At 48.3% G+C, this 16,179-nt stretch overlaps 1 protein-coding gene across 4 annotated transcripts in view; it reads left to right on the top strand.

Annotated features, from left to right (window-relative positions):
- CRHR2 (corticotropin releasing hormone receptor 2) overlaps positions 1-16,179 on the top strand; it is a 201,264-nt gene that overhangs the window by 59,539 nt on the left and 125,546 nt on the right. For 2 of the 4 annotated variants that reach the window (XM_082192528.1, XM_082192531.1), the window contains one exon: positions 2,810-2,929. In XM_082192528.1, the coding sequence (XP_082048654.1) occupies positions 2,810-2,929 (120 nt within the window). Of the gene's footprint in view, positions 1-2,085; positions 2,678-2,809; positions 2,930-16,179 lie in introns of those variants that run through there. The other 2 variants (XM_082192530.1, XM_082192529.1) reach the window with 2 other exon arrangements.

Below are 16,179 nucleotides of genomic sequence, written 5' to 3'. Positions count from 1 at the left end.
CCTGTCGCCAGGAAGGGTGGGAAGACGAGAGGCCATGCGCCCTCTCTCAAGCCACACCCCTCCTCCCCCAGGCCACACCCCTCCCTTGCCCTGCTTTGCACCCTCACAGAATGCTTTTGTGCAAATGAAATGGGCACACTTGCAGCTCTCACCGTGCTTTTCTGTTTGCCTGGATGGAGAGACCAGCGTATTGAGATGAGCCTATTGTACAGAAGTGACATTTACGGGTGGCGCTGTGGGTTAAACCACAGAGCCTAGGACTTGCCGATCAGAAGGTCGGTGGTTCAAATCCCTGCAACGGGGTGAGCTCCCGTTGCTCGGTCCCTGCTCCTGTCAACCTAGCAGTTCAAAAGCACGTCAAAGTGCAATTAGATTAATAGGTACAGCTCCGACAGGAAGGTAAATGGCGTTTCCGTGCGCTGCTCTGGTTCGCCAGAAGCGGCTTACTCATGCTGGCCACATGACTCGGAAGCTGTACACCGGCTCCCTCAGCCAGTAAAGCAAGATGAGTGCCGCAACCCCAGAGTTGGCCACGACTGGACCTAATGTTCAGGGGTCCCTTTACATTTAACATTTACATTGGTTGCTTTGCCTCAGAGCCCACTTGCATGCGGCCCCTGGAAAGTTGCCCAGAAAGCAGTGTGGCCCTTGGAGTTAGAAGACCCCACCCCCCACTTCAGGCTTAGCACTCCCTCCCTGTCTTCCATGTCCCTCCTGAATTATAGAGAAAACACAGAGTGTGGAGGCCCTGAAATGTGGGTGTGTGGCCTACATTAATCACAGCTCTCCTGGATTTCAGCATGATCAGATGTTTGCCAGAGGGAAGCCGGCACACTCAGTGCTGGGGGAAGGCAATGAGCCCCTTAGAACATTGGAATACAGGAAGCTGCTTTCTACAAAGTCAGACCCTTGATTTCTCTAGCTCAGGATTCCCTAGTACAGTGGTACCTCTGGTTACAGACGCTTCAGGTTACAGACGCTTCAGGTTACAGACTCTGTTAACCCAGAAATAGTACCTTGGGTTACTAACTTTGTTTCAGGATGAGAACAGAAATTGCACGGCGGTGGCACGGCAGCAGCGGGAGGCCCATTAGCTAAAGTGGTGCTTCAGGTTAAGAACAGTTTCAGGTTAAGAACGGACCTCCGGAACTAATTAAGTTCTTAACCCGAGGTACCACTGTCTTTATTTACTGCATTCATATTCTAGGATCTCAAAGTGTCACACATGGTTCTCCCCATCCTCAATTAATCCCCACAACAATCCTGAGAGGTGGGTCCCAGGGCAATTGAGCTTCTTCCCATGTGGAATTGCTTCTTGCACCCAGAACCCACTTCCATCCCAGTTGTTTATTTAGCATCAAGGTTTGTTTATTTTTAAAGGCTGGGAATTGTGCACACCAAAAACGCGTAAATAATGCAGAAACAATACAGATGCACAAATTGCTCCGTTCAGGTTGTTCCATAAGCTATAATTAATTATTATGATTGCATTTATATCCTGACTTTTTCTCTAAGGAGCTCAGGCTAGCATGCATGGTTCTGCCCCAACTCATTTAATCCCCACAACAGGCTGAGAGGCAGGGACTGAGAGGCAGCCAGCTTCGTGGCCAAGTGAGGATTTGACCCTGGTCTCCCAGACCCTAGTCTGATGCCCTAACCACTACACCACACTGCCGCATCGGCATTGAACCCGATGGCTTCTGCATTCGAAGCAAATGCCCCACCCCCACTAAGCTACATCGCTTCCCCTCTGGCTGTTGCCTTTCCCTTCTACAGCTTCGGGAGAAGAGATCTCCCGAGCCTTGCAACACCCAGCAAACCCTAAAAACGGATTTCCCTCAGATCAGCTCGAATTCTGCCATAAGCTGCGGGGCTGTTTTTCCCTCCCCGTGCTTGCAATCTGCCTGGGGAGACGAGCGTCCCGGGGCATGTGCAGAGTGCTTTATCCTTTGCCACTGAGAGATGCTGCCCACCAAGGTTCCTGATCTGCAGCAGTTTGACGGGGGCGGGGAGGAACCGATGCTCATGGTTCCCTGGCAGGGAAGAGTCAGTTCGGTTTCAGAGACACGAGGGGAGGTTGGTCTCGTCTTGCGCTACGCCTTGAAACCGCTTCTCACCGATTTCGCAGGAAATGTTTGTCGCTTAAGGGATAATCAAGCCAATACAGAGAGGCGCAGAGAGAGAGAGAGAGAGAGAGAGAGAGAGAGAGAGAGAGAGAGAGAGAGAGAGAGAGACTCCCCTCTCCTCTTACTCTCAATAGCCAGGACAGAGCAGGATTAGACAGCAGCCAAATGTCAGCAGGAGGGAGGCGCAGGAGAGAGCAGAAAGACCCTCACTGAGAAACCGGCTGTGATTTGATTGGCTCCTGAGCTGCTGTTTAAAGCAGGAGCGCTTGGGAAGATCTCTCTGTGTCGGGTCCACCCACCCTCCAAAAGACAGAAGCAGGGAGGAAGGGAGAGAGAATGTAGCCAGTAGGCTTTGCTTCTCTGGCAAAGGGGGAAGAGGCAAAAGAAAACCACGGGAGAAAGGAACCTGGAACACCAGCCCAGCTTGTTCGTCCTCCTCCTCCTCTTCCAGAACGGGACCACCATGAACGAGACGATCGTCCTCCAGTACTTCATCGAGGAGCTGGATGCGAACTGCAGTCTCCTCGATTTGTTGCAGGATGGATTTGATGGTAGGGGAGGGCGAAGAGGGCCGGGAGAGTCTCTCGAGGGGTTCTCGGTGTGAGGGTCCCGGCGCGGCTTCGCCCGGGCGCACGGAGCGCGGATGGTTTCAGTCACTCCCTTTTCTCTCTTTTAACTTGAAGGTCCCTACTGCAACGCCACCACCGATCAGATCGGGACCTGCTGGCCCAAGACCAGCGCCGGGGAGCTGGTGGAGAGACCTTGCCCCGAGTTCCTCAACGGAGTCAAGTACAACACCACGAGTAAGTGCCAAGCCAACTCTCTGTTTGTGCGCCTTCGCTTTTCTTGGAGGATGAATTCCGGGCTTTTGGGGTGCAGGTGGGAATGGGTCCTGGTGGAAACTCAGTGGCAGAATGAAAGATAGATAGATAGATAGATAGATAGATAGATGATAGTGATATAGATAGATAGATGATAGATAGAGAGATAGATGATAGATGATATAGATAGATAGATAGATGATAGATAGATGATAGATATTATAGTCAATACTGCTGGCTTATTTATCTCTTGCCTGTTACGCGTGTCTCAAGGTAGGCAAACCACAATAACAGGTAAAATAGTTTTAAGAGCAGTACTGAAGACAAGTTTTAAAACAAGGCGAAATGAACGTCTCAGGCGTGTGTAACCCCCCCCCCCCACTGTTTCCGCCTTTAGTGTTTTCCTGGAAAACGAGGAGTTTCGTTCCAGAAGAGGACAGATGCAAAATTACGTTCCCATGTTAAGTTTGGCTTGCTAAGAGTTCATTGACTTATTTCAGTTTTCCCCCGTGGGGAGAAGCGGAAGCTGGGTGCTTTCAAACGGCGCAGTAAAATAATTAAGAAGTAAGAAGAGCCACTGGGTGTGTTGTCATGTGGAATCCTTTCTTTCTCGGGGTGTATGCATTATATCTATTTTAGGAAGTATCTAAGGTCGGCTGTAGTCACTTGGGAATATTCAAGTGTGTTTTGCACACTCCCTTTCGCCAGGTGTATCTTGATCTAGTGGTCAACTTGGGCAAATGTCTTGGTGTCTGCAAGTAGGTGCGAATTCCGGGTTGCTACTGGGGATAAAACGCCTTCCCCGATCCGAAGCAAATCAAGCGTGCAGATGGTGAACGATGCGATTCAATATGCATGCGGCTTTGCTTGCTCTGGGCAAGAGTAGAGCCCTCTCTGCTCCTGAGTTTTGACCGTTCGGTGCTTCAGATCTGCCTGGAAATCGCATAACCCAGATTTCAGCTACTAGAAGTCGGTCAACCAGCGACAATCAGCCCCAAGCACTTTATATAAGAGTGTATATCATGTGAGTGTTGATCATCACAGACAAATGTGAAAATTTTGACACAGGCTGTTGATACAGTCACCTGAATGTGACTGTATTTGATTGTGTGGTTGTGCTTGAATGGCAGGGAAATAGGTTTTTGAATTTGACAGAATTCTTCCAGGACCAGCAATAGCCACTTCTCAATGTCAGCATTTGGAGATATATCTTGATCTAGTGGTGAAATTGGGCAAGAAATTGGGCAGGGTTTGGGTTTCAGAGGGGAAAGTGTTGTTTACCAGGACCCAAAATCATCTTTGAGTGGAAATCTGTAAGATCTTTAATCATTATGTTCAACCGACTGATTGCTTTGCAAAATATCTGGGGGACAGGATCATCAGGGAATTTCCCATGCTTTTACCTGAGCACCCTAGAACCCAATCAGTACTTAACTGAATCAAAACGTGTCCAGGCATCTTAGCCCTGTCCAGAGACCAAAAAGTCTTTTCTGCTAATTCTGGACCACCTCCCGTTCTGGATTACTTTGCATTGTGAGGAGTAAACCCCAGATCTGGCAACGAATGATGGGGCTCGGCTCAGGTGTGTCCATGGGGTTCAAATTAAGAGCTGCTAGCAATGGCAAGTGCGGGGAATCTGTGGTTATCTCGTGAAGTAGGAGCTACCTGTGCCAAACCTGTGATTTCCCCAAGAGATGCTTATATGCGTTGTGAGTAGACAGCAGGAACCCAGACCTCTGAACCAATGTGCCAGACACCTGGACACGTATTACAGGACAAGTTTATCTCACTGTATTGGCCACTTCGAAAAGATGACCTGATTGCAGAATGTTGCCTGGAGTTATGGAAGGGACGCGGGTGGTGCTGTGGTCTAAACCACTGAGCCTCTTGGGCTTGCTGATCAGAAGGTTGGCGGTTTGAATCCCCGTGACAGGGTGAGCTCCCGTTGCTCAGCCCCTGCTCCTGCCAACCTAGCAGTTTGAAAGCACACCAGTGCAAGTAGATAAATAGGTACCGCTGTAGCGGGAAGGTAAACGGTGTTTCCGTGTGCTCTGGTTTCCATCACGGCGTCCCGTTGCGCTAGAAGCAGTTTAGTCATGCTGGCCACATGACCCGGAAAGCTGTCTATACAGAAACGCCAGCTCCCTCGGCCTAAAAGCGAGATGAGCACTGCAACCCCATAGTCGCCTTTGACTGGACTTAATCGTCCAGGGGTCCTTTACTTACCTTTCAAGTGGTGGAACTGGGACCTTGGAGGTCAACCACTCTAACCCCACCTGCTCATCACAGGTTCTGCAGTGGAAGATGCAACTATGGAAGGTGTGAGGCACCCTTTGACCTTCCCGATGTGGCTGAACTACAGTTCCCATCAGTCCCAGCAAGCATAACCAACAGCCAGGGGTTGTGGGAGTTGTAGTTCAGCAAAACCTGGAGGGCCAAAGTTCCCCAAAACTTGAAGTGCGGCATCCCTGAGAGTCTTCTCTTCTCATGAGGTGGCCAAAGTAGTGGAGCCTCAGCTTCAGGATCTGTCCTTCCAGTGAGCACTCAGGGCTGATTTCCTTCAGAATGGAGAGGTTTGATCTTCTTGCAGTCCATGGGACTCTCAAGAGTCTCCTCCAGCACCATAATTCAAAAGCATCCATTCAGGAATAGTTTTCAGGAATAGTTTAGGACAGATGTCTTCAGGAAGCTTATAGTAGCAGATCCCCCCTGTTTTGTCATGTTCATTGTCTGGTATTCAGTAGCACACACCTCTGAACATGTTGCTTGCACTTAGCTGTCACTGGTGATTGCTGTTGATACGCCTCCTCCTTGACTCATCCATTACAAACGTGATCTAAGGCTCACTCCTCAAGGAGGCAATTATGGACACCAACTTGGGCGGTTTTAAAAGAGGACCGGACAAATTCATAAGAGGAGGAGAGGTCTTTCAGTAACTACTACCAAACCAAAGAGTTTATGGCATCCACCAAAGGCCGTAGCCATTTCAGCCACTGCAATTTGCCAGGCTGCAGGTCATACCATACAGTAATTACATAAAACAAGGCACCAACAATGTGAAGAAAGAGTCAGAATTCATAAATATTACCTGCTAGCTCATACCTAGCTTAACCCACGTTGAAGCTCCGAATCTCCTGCACAACTTATTGCAATACCATCTAGCTCTCGCTTTCTGATCTTTCATACACACACACACACACACTTTTCAGGTTTATACATTTCACTGATTTTACAATCATTTTAACATTTCAGAACTTGACATCCTTCCCCCTCTTTCTGCAGTTCCTTAAATTTATTTTTAATGTCTTCGGCATATCCAAATGAACTCAATTTGCTCATTTATTCATCTACTTTAAATATATATAGTCTTATGAAACAGCAGGTTATTACAATAATCCTGCCAATGTCCTCATCTGTTGGCAATTTATCTGTAAATATTCAATAAACCATTTCCATTCTTTTATAAAAAGTTTATCTTGATTTCTTATTCTTCCAGTAGGTTTTGCCATTCCTGCGTATTCCATAAGTTTTTGTATCCATTCTTCCTTTGCCAGGACTTCTACTTCTTTCCATTTTGGGGCAAGCAACATTCTTGCCACTTTCTAATCTTTCTTGCAGCCAGAGAATAATGTGCCTCTCTATTTATCACAAAACTATTAGCTTCTTTCTCTTTCTCTTTCTCTTTCTCTTTCTCTTTCTCCCTCTCACACACACAGAGTGCCAGATTTACGTATAAGCTAAACAAGCTATAGCTTAGGGCCCCACTCTCTTGGGGGCCCTCAAAATATTGAAAGGAAAAAAACTGGATGTACATTTCCAAAACATAAGATAAGTTCAACAATTACTTCGATAAAATACATATTTTGTTACTTGCAAATGGCTTTAGATACCTATTAGGTCCATAAATTACCGCATAGCATATATTAAACACAAAAAACAGTGACAATTTGTTGTTGACAAAGGACAGCTGGACATATAAAGGGCCCCATTGCCTTCAGTAGCTTAGGGCCTCATCAATCCTAAATCCGGCCCTGCGCGCTCTCGCTCTCTCTCTCTCTCTCTCTCTCTCTCACACACACACACACAAATGAACAATTTCTGCCATACTAAGCCTGCTTCCTAGAGTCAGCAAAGGTATCAGCCATCATAGAATCATAGAGTTGGAAGAGACCACAAGGGCCATCGAGTCCAACCCCCTGCCAAGCAGGAAACACCATCAGAGCACTCCTGACATATGGCTGTCAAGCCTCTGCTTGTTGTTGTTGTTTAGTCGTTTAGTCGTGTCCGACTCTTCGTGACCCCATGGACCAGAGCACGCCAGGCACTTCTGTCCTCCACTGCCTCCCGCAGTTTGATCAAACTCATGCTAGTAGCTTCAAGAACACCATCCAACCATCTCATTCTCTGTCGTCCCCTTCTCCTTGTGCCCTCCACCACACTCCTTGGCAGCAAATTCCACTGTCGAACAGCTCTTACTGTCAGGAAGTTCTTCCTAATGTTTAGGTGGAATCTTCTTTCTTGTAGTTTGGATCCATTGCTCCGTGTCCGCTTCTCGGGAGCAGCAGAAAACAACCTTTCTCCCTCCTCTATGTGACATCCTTTTATATATTTGAACATGGCTATCATATCACCCCTTAACCTCCTCTTCTCCAGGCTAAACATGCCCAGCTCCCTTAGCCATTCCTCATAAGGCATCGTTTCCAGGCCTTTGATATTGCGATCTCTTGGATCCCAATATAAAGGGCAGATCAGTGAGTAGCGTATTACGTCTTACACCTGAGCTATGGCAGAGCCTGTCATCATATAGGGCACTATTGCAGTGGGCACCCAAAACTGCTTTGGGCATTGCATGGAAAGTGAGCTCCATTTCTTAATGGACCAGGCACCGGTATGGTCAAGTAGCATGCTCTGTGATGCTGTTTTCAGAAATGGGAACCGTGGCGAGAAGCTAGGATTCCTAATTAAATGCAAAGCCCTTCTGGATTCTACCCAGAAGAGCCAATTCTGAAGTTGTCTCTTGTACATGGTCAGAAGAAAATTCAATTCTGCATAGTACAGTGGTCCCTCGGGTTAAGAACTTAATTCGTTCCGGAGGTCCATTCTTAACCTGAAACTGTTCTTAACCTGAGGTACCACTTTAGCTAATGGAGCCTCCCACTGCCGCCGCGCCGCTGCCACACAATTTCTGTTCTCATCCTGAAGCAAAGTTCTTAACCCGAGGTACTATTTCTGGGTTAGCGGAGTCTGTAACCTGAAGCGTCTGTAACCTGAAGCATCTGTAACCCGAGGTACAACTGTAATAACTCTCTATAAGGTACGACGTATAGACTTTCCAATGTTGTGAATTACGTTGCGAACCGCCCTTTGTGCTGTGAACCATCCTGAGATGTACGATGGAAGTATACAAATAAAATAAATTAATAATCATCATCATCATAATTCCATTCCATATAGCGCAAAGCAGGAAAATGTTCAGTGGGCTTAACTGATGAAATTTAGCTGGGTGCAGTCAGCTCTTACCTTAATTGTTGGCCACCCCAGTTCTGTTCAGAAGAGCAATGGCTACCAGCCTCTTTTCTGCCTCCACAATGCCGGAAACCACAAGAGGGGAGAGTGGCTCCTGTGTTCGAATTCTGCTTGCGGGTTTCCCAATAGAGGCATATGGCTGACCCCTGTGAGAATGGGCATGGAGGATTAGAGAGGCCATTGGTCTCACCCAGCAGCCAGGCTCTCCTTCTGTTCTTAAATGTTCTCCCTTGCTGAACTTTCAGATCTTGACACATCGCTTTGGCTGAACTCTTAACTGCAAGAGATGGAGACAAATTGCTTTTGGGTGATTCTCTCAATTACTCTTTACCGTACGACATCCTTAAGCATGCAGCATGGGGTTCAGCGCTCTTAAGTAAATGGTGATTCATAAAGGAAAATGGGAGCTGTGATTTTATAGAGTCTCCCTCTCTGTTAATGAGTGGAACAAACGAGGAGGGAGGTGAAACAAAAACCCGCCCCGGTTACTGAAAGATATAATTGTCTCGCATCAGAAATAATTTCAGATATATGTGACTGAGGAGCCAGGAGGAAGGCGATGGGACAGCCATTATATGGCTGTGCTGTGATTACGGAGAAATTTGTGGTTCCAAATGAACCTTTTAACCTGGCTTATTATATGCCAGGTAGGTAAATGTAATATTTGAGAAACATTGGAAACTTCCCTGTCTGTCTCTCTCCCTCCCCTCTCTTTCTCCTAGCCTAGATTCCCAGAGCTTGCCAAGGAAACATAGGTTTTTTTAAAAAAAAAAAACATGGAGCATCGTAATGAGAAGAAACAGTTTGGGAATTATTATGGGCAGTAGTAATACTAGTAGAAGTGTAGTTGTTGTTTATATAAGAAATAGCAGCTAATGGATGACGGCTAATGGATTGAAGTTGAATCCTGACAAGACAGAAGTACTGTTTTTGGGGGACAGGGGGCGGGCTGGTGTGGAGGACTCCCTGGTCCTGAATAGGGTAACTGTGCCCCTGAAGGACCAGGTGCGTAGCCTGGGAGTCATTTTGGACTCACAGCTGTCCATGGAGGCACAGGTCAATTCTGTATCCAGGGCAGCTGTCTACCAACTCCACCTGGTATGCAGGCTGAGACCCTACCTGCCCGTGGACTGTCTGGCCAGAGTGGTACATGCTCTAGTTATCTCCCACTTGTACTACTGCAATGCGCTCTACGTGGGGCTACCTTTGAAGGTGACTCGGAAACTACAGCTAATCCAGAATGCGGCAGCTAGACTGGTGACTGGGGGCGGCCGCCAAGACCACATAACACCGGCCTTGAAAGACCTACATTGGCTCCCAGTACGTTTCCGAGCACAATTCAAAGTGCTGGTGTTGACCTTTAAAGCCCTAAACGGCCTCGGCCCAGTATACCTGAAGGAGCATCTCCACCCCCATCGTTCTGCCCGGACACTGAGGTCCAGCGCCGAGGGCCTTCTGGCGGTTCCCTCTTTGCGAGAAGCAAAGCTACAGGGAACCAGGCAGAGGGCTTTTTCGGTAGTGGCGCCCGCCCTGTGGAATGCCCTCCCATCAGATGTCAAAACGATAAACAACTACCTGACATTCAGAAGACATCTTAAGGCAGCCCTGTTCAGGGAAGTTTTTAATGTATGATATTTTAGGGTTTTTTGGTTTCTATGGAAGCCGCCCAGAGTGGCTGGGGAAACCCAGCCAGATGGGCGGGGTACAAATAATAAAGTATTATTATAATTATATAGCAGTGTGTTGGTGTTCAGAATTGTTCAGAGTTCCAGCCAGCCAGGCAGCTCTGCCCTATTCCAGGATACCCCATTCCCAGAAACAATCACACATAAATTTTATACAAATGGTGAGTGCTCTCTCTCTCTCTCTCTCTCTCTCTCTCTCTCTCTTTCTCTCTCTTGGTACTCTCCTTTGGAGATACATAACTGCCTACTAGGGAAGGTCCTAGGAAGAGCTGACTTCCAAATTCTGGCTGCAGACACCAAGAAGACGCCGCCCTATGTCCTAGCCAAATGCCCAATAGAGAAACAATTGAGGGAGGTGGGTGTGCTTAGCCCAGAAGAGGGGCATCTGAAGGTACCAAGATACCTTCATGACTAAAAGGCTGTCCCATGGAAGATGGAGCAAACCGGTTTCCTGCTGCTCCATGGGTAGGACCTGAACCAACAGATTCGAATGTTAAGAAAGGCAGTTTCAGCTACTGAACTTTCTGCTGGTAGGTGGAACAGACTCCCTTGGAAAGTAGTGGACCCTCCTTCACCAGAGGTTTCTAAACAGAGGTTAGAGGGCCACCAGCTAGGGGTTTTTTAGCTCTGATTTCTGCATTGCAGGGGGTTGGACTAGACGATCCTTTGGGTTTCTTCCAACTCTACAATTTTGTGATTCCTCAGATATTGGGGAGGGAGTGAAAGGGGAACTGAGAGAAGGGCTGTATCAGAAGATCTTGGGAGTGGCAAAGCTGATCCTCACCCCCAGTTCAGTGACACAGGCCTGTAGTACCAACCACAGACATCTGCTCCCTGACTCTTGCCTGCGCTCATAAACTTCATGTCATGAATGAGCCAGCTCCCAGTGAAGGTTTGCAGACAATTGAAGAAAGCAGCCAGGAACAGAGAGGGTTAACTGCCATGCCAGAAGAGCATTGGCTAGTGCCAACTCCCCTGCCCCTTGGAATGCCTGTTGATAAGGGAATGGCTGAGAGCGGGCCGGAAGCCAGCCAACGCTCTCCAGAAGTGCAAACTGGCTCAAACAGAGGAGGAAGCAGTTTGTCAGGATGGGAAGAGGTTGGAGCTGATCTAATCCCTCCTAAGAGTCGGCTAAGGGGAGGGCTGTTAGACCGGAAATAAAGCAAGAGGCGAAAGTGAGAAAGTTATATCTTCTGTAACCGGAAGGGGTCTTCAGAAGGGTCATCGTGATTGATGATGCCAGGAGGCTGTGTTGGAGCCATCCAAAGCTATTTTGACAAATCATCCTTTTTAATTAACTACGCTTACTGTGTCATCTGGGATGCAGGTGGTGCTGTGGGTTAAACCACAGAGCCTAGGACTTGCCGATCAGAAGGTCGGCGGTTTGAATCCCCACAATGGGGTGAATTTCCGTTGTTCGGTCCCTGCTCCAGCCAACCCGAAAGCACATCAAAGTGCAAGTAGATAAATAGGTACCACTCCGGCGGGAAGGTAAACGGCATTTCCGTGTGCTGCTCTGGTTCGCCAGAAGCGGCTTAGTCATGCTGGACACATGACCTGGAAGCTGTATGCCGGCTCCCTCAGCCAATAAAACGAGATGAGCGCCGCAACCCCAGAGTCAGTCACGACTGGACCTAATGGTCAGGGGTCCCTTTACCTTTACTGTGTCATCAAGCCAGGAACTGGACTCCTGACACTTCATAGAGAATCACAGAGTTGTAAGGGACTTTGAGGATCATCTTGTCCAATCTGAATATTCAGCTGCCCCATACGGGGATCAAATCTGCAAACATGGTGTCATCATCACCAAGCTCTAACCAACCGAGCTGTTAAAATCTGAGTTGTGCTAACCACACCGTAGTAAACAATTTTGTTATTAAAAAACCACAACCTACAGCAATATGGCATCATAGCTGCTGAAGGAACCCCTATAACACACATCCACTGGCATAAGCCCACCAGGAAGCAGATTGCCACATTCTCCACCAGTGAATGGAAGCGCGAGAGATGATTTCAAGGGCAGCGTGTGACAAGTACCTTAGCCTTGAGCTGACAAAAGCATGAATGGTTGTTGCTAGGTGTTTTTCCCCAGGAGCTGTAGGTGCAGAGCCACAAGGTCAGCTCTTGCCATCTGTCTCTGCTGAATGGGAGCTGCGGCAGATCGCTTCCCAGGCTGAGCTCCCCCCCCCCCACTGCACGGAGGTACAGGGCTTGCATCCGCTCCCCCCGTCCTGTTTTTTAGCATGTCGAGACAAAAATCCAGATATGCATGTGAAGAATGTATCCCTGAGATCTCTCTTGCATGCGGTTACAAACACAAAGTTCTCATTGGCATGGGGTTGAATGCAGAAGTGAAATCAGCCATGCTTCGTTAGGAAAATGATGGTTTGACTATGCAGAATTAGATAAACTAACAGGAAGGATTCGAAACTGGCGAGACCAGAAATTCACGGAATACTGGAGTAAATTTACAGACTATTTGAAAAGTAATTGTGAAGAACAGACGACATTTGAAGGGTTGCAATAAGTTCTGTGAGGAGTATTATTAGAAGTATTGTAAAAAGGGGGGGTGGTTTGTTAAGAGATGTAAAGGCAATATAAAGTTAAGAAATGCATAAGAAGTGGTTAAAACGGTGGATCATCAGAGGTGCTGATGGAAGTCTAAAAAGATTGTATAAGTGATAAGTTTTGTGGTACGTTTTATAATTTATATATTAAAATTAATAAAAAAATATTATTTAAAAAAAGGAAAATGATGGTTTTTGTTTTGTTTTGAAGTCCAAGGCTGGCCCAAGACATTTCACTGCCTGAGGCAAACAAGGCATTTGCCAACTGCTTCAGGTTGAAATGAGGCTGAGGTTCTCTTTCAGCCATGAAGCTCACTGACTGGCCTTAGGCCTGTCTTGAAGCCTAACCTTCCTCAAGGGTTGTTGTGATAAAAAGAGGGGAGAACGATGTAAGCCAGCTTCATCTCCTTGTAGGAAAGGCAGGCTATAAATGTGGTGGTTATTTATTTGTTTATAGCATTTATATGCCACCTTTTCCCCCAAGGTTGTCACATGATTCAACCCTTCCTCATTCAGTCCCCACAACAGGTAGGCTAGAGTGAGATGTGTGGGAATGTTCAGGGAGGCAGGAAAGGGTGTTGTCAGGGAACTGACATCAGAGGCACGGGAGAAGGAGAGGGTCTCTGATTTTGCAGGAGAAGGTCCCAGCGCTAGGGGGAGACTCAGCTGGGAAGAAGGGGAAGAGAAGGGAAGGGGAAACCATAAGGGTGGGGGATCGCGTGTGGCTGTCCACTCAAGGGTTACCCTTTAAAGGAGGGTGCAAGAAGTTGCAGCCCAGACGACTGGGGCCATTTGAAGTTATACAACAGATAAACCCCGTGGCGTTCAAGCTCAGGTTGCCCGACAACATGAAAATACATCCCGTGTTCCACAGGTCCTAACTCTCACCACACAGAGAGGGGCGGGAATTCGAGGGGCAGGAGGTAGAAGTCACGCCACCACCACAGGTAGAAGAAAGGGAACACCAAAGTTCGGCCGCAGAGATAGTTGATTCAAGGTGGCGAGGTCGGCAAGTGGAGTACTTGGTGGCGTGGGAAGGAGAGCCCTGGTCGGAAAACACGTGGGTGCCCGCAGAGGCAGTTGGCGATGAGCATATGGTGGAAGTGTTCCACCGACGGTTCCCAGATAAGCCCCAGCCCTTAGAGCGATTCTGGAGGAACAATTCGGTACCACAGAGGAGGAAGAGAGTTTTGAAGGGTTTCCAGAATCCGAAGAAGAATCGGATTGGGAGAGTCATTCCTTGGGTGGGAACCTTAGCAGGTGGGAAGAGGTTTTCGCACCCACAGATGAGGAGGACAGCTCATTCCGGGGTTTCCTTGGCTCGCCGACCAGAGAAGAGGCCACAATAGAGCCCACAGGTCGAAGGTGGGGGTGAAGGGGGCCCTGGGAGGGAGGTGGATGTCAGGGAACTGACATCAGAGGCACAGGAGAAGGAGAGGGTCTCTGATTCTGCAGGAGAAGGTCCCAGCGCTAGGGGGAGACTCAGCTGGGAAGAAGGGGAAGGGAATAAGTGTAACACCAGGGATCCAGGAGAGCAACGGGACCAGGAGGTGCAGGGGCTCCAGGACTCTTCGCTGGAAGTTAGTGAGGAGAGCCCAAGCACCCCGCTGCCCACGCCCACGCTGCACAGGAGACTCCCGCGCAGTGAGAGGCGGAGACAATTGGGCGTCAAACAACTCTTATGTTGGCAGCGCTTTAAGAAACGCGCACAGACAGATTCTACGAGTGACTAAGGGCAGCCATGCTGAGATGGGCTGTGCAGTCCGGAGGGTTTAACCAGGCAATCCGATGCTCAAACGGAGCAGGATTACGCACGAGTAACTCCCAACCACTACAGGTGTGTTGTTTAATAATATCCTTTCCAAATTGTGCTATGATTTAGCAGAGTAACGTTCCCCTTTTTGTGTTTCACACCCCACAAGATGCAGTAACTGGTCCAAGGTCACTGAGCAGTGAGCTTCATGTCTGGGTAGAGGTTTGAACCCTGATCTCCCAGGTGCTAGTCTGAGACTCTAACCACTACATCACACTGGCTCTCGATAGATGATAGATAGATAGATAGATAGATAGATAGATAGATAGATAGATAGATGATAGATAGCTAGACAGACAGACAGATAGATAGATGATAGAGCATACATACCGGACCAGCTTGACACATCATTCTCACTCCAACCATGGTGATGGGACAGCATCTTACTAAGCACCTTATTCTGTCCTTCCTCACTTTGTTGCCCCTGTTATGTAGTGTAGTGAATTTATTTCCAGCTTACCAGAATAAAAGAGCTACTTGAAGAAATCGCTGTGCCGGCTGCTATGTCAACCCACAACTTAATAGCCCCCCCCCCGCCCTCTGCTTTTGCCGCCTGAGGCAACTGCCTCGCTCTACCTGACAGTGGGGCCGGCTACATTTGCATGCCAACCTCAGTCTCCAGTAAGCTGTTTTCAGTCCCACGTGTAGGGAAATGTTCCAATGCTTTGAAACATTGAGAAGGCAAGAATAGCCCTCCTGGAGCAGGCCCAAGGCCCACCGAACGTCCTGTTCCCACAGCAACCAACCAGACGGGGAGCCCACAAGCAGGGTGTGAAGGGCTACAGCTCTCTCCTGAGCTTGTTCCCCCACCAACTGGTCTTCCAAGGCATGGGTACATGGCCCTGGTGACTAACAGCCCTCGGCACTTGTGTCCTCCGTGAATTTGCCTAAACCTCTCTTAAACTGAGCCTGCCTCTACATCTTGTGGGAGCCAATGCCACAGTTTAGATCTGTCCTGGATGACGAAGAGCTTCCTTCTGTCTGCTCTGAAACTCTCCCCCATTCAAGCTGCATCTGATGACCTCTCTGTGGGAAAGTGCTTGCGTAATATAGTTGAACGAGCAAGAAAATGTGAGAAAGGAATCCAGGCTCTGCCGCGCTTTCTGATCTAAAGGAATTCAATATGAATTTTTAGATAGGTTTTGTTTTTACTGCATGCTAATGATCCCCAGTGTTTCTTGGACTGATAACTATTTTTTTTTGCCAGATTTTCTTCTAGGCCTTTTTCCATAAAAGGGGTGGTGGTGGTTCACAAAAGGGGGCACCCATTATCTACCTTGCCCAGGCCTCTGCCTGGCTCTGCAAGGCCCTGGCCATGGTGGAGGACAGAGAGGGCTGTGTGAGTGGAAATGGCACGGGCCATTTCCCTACTTTGGGGACGCAGGTGGCGCTGTGGTCTAAACCACTGAGCCTCTTGGGTTTGCTGACTGGAAGGTTGGCAATTCAAATCCCCGTGACGGTGGTGAGCTGCCATTGCTCTGTTCCAGCTCCTGCCAACCTAGCAGTTCCAAAGCACACCAGTGCAAGTAGATAAATAGGTACCACTGCAGCGGGAAGGTAAACGGCGTTTCCATGCGCTCTGGTTTCCGTCACGGTGTCCCATTACACCAGATGCGATTTAGTCATGCTGGCCACATGACC

The sequence above is a fragment of the Podarcis vaucheri genome, assembly GCF_965113315.1.
Source record: "Podarcis vaucheri genome assembly, chromosome: 12".
NCBI lineage: Eukaryota > Metazoa > Chordata > Lepidosauria > Squamata > Lacertidae > Podarcis > Podarcis vaucheri.
Note: the sequence above shows the minus strand (reverse complement) of the source record. Positions and strands in the feature narration are given on the sequence as shown.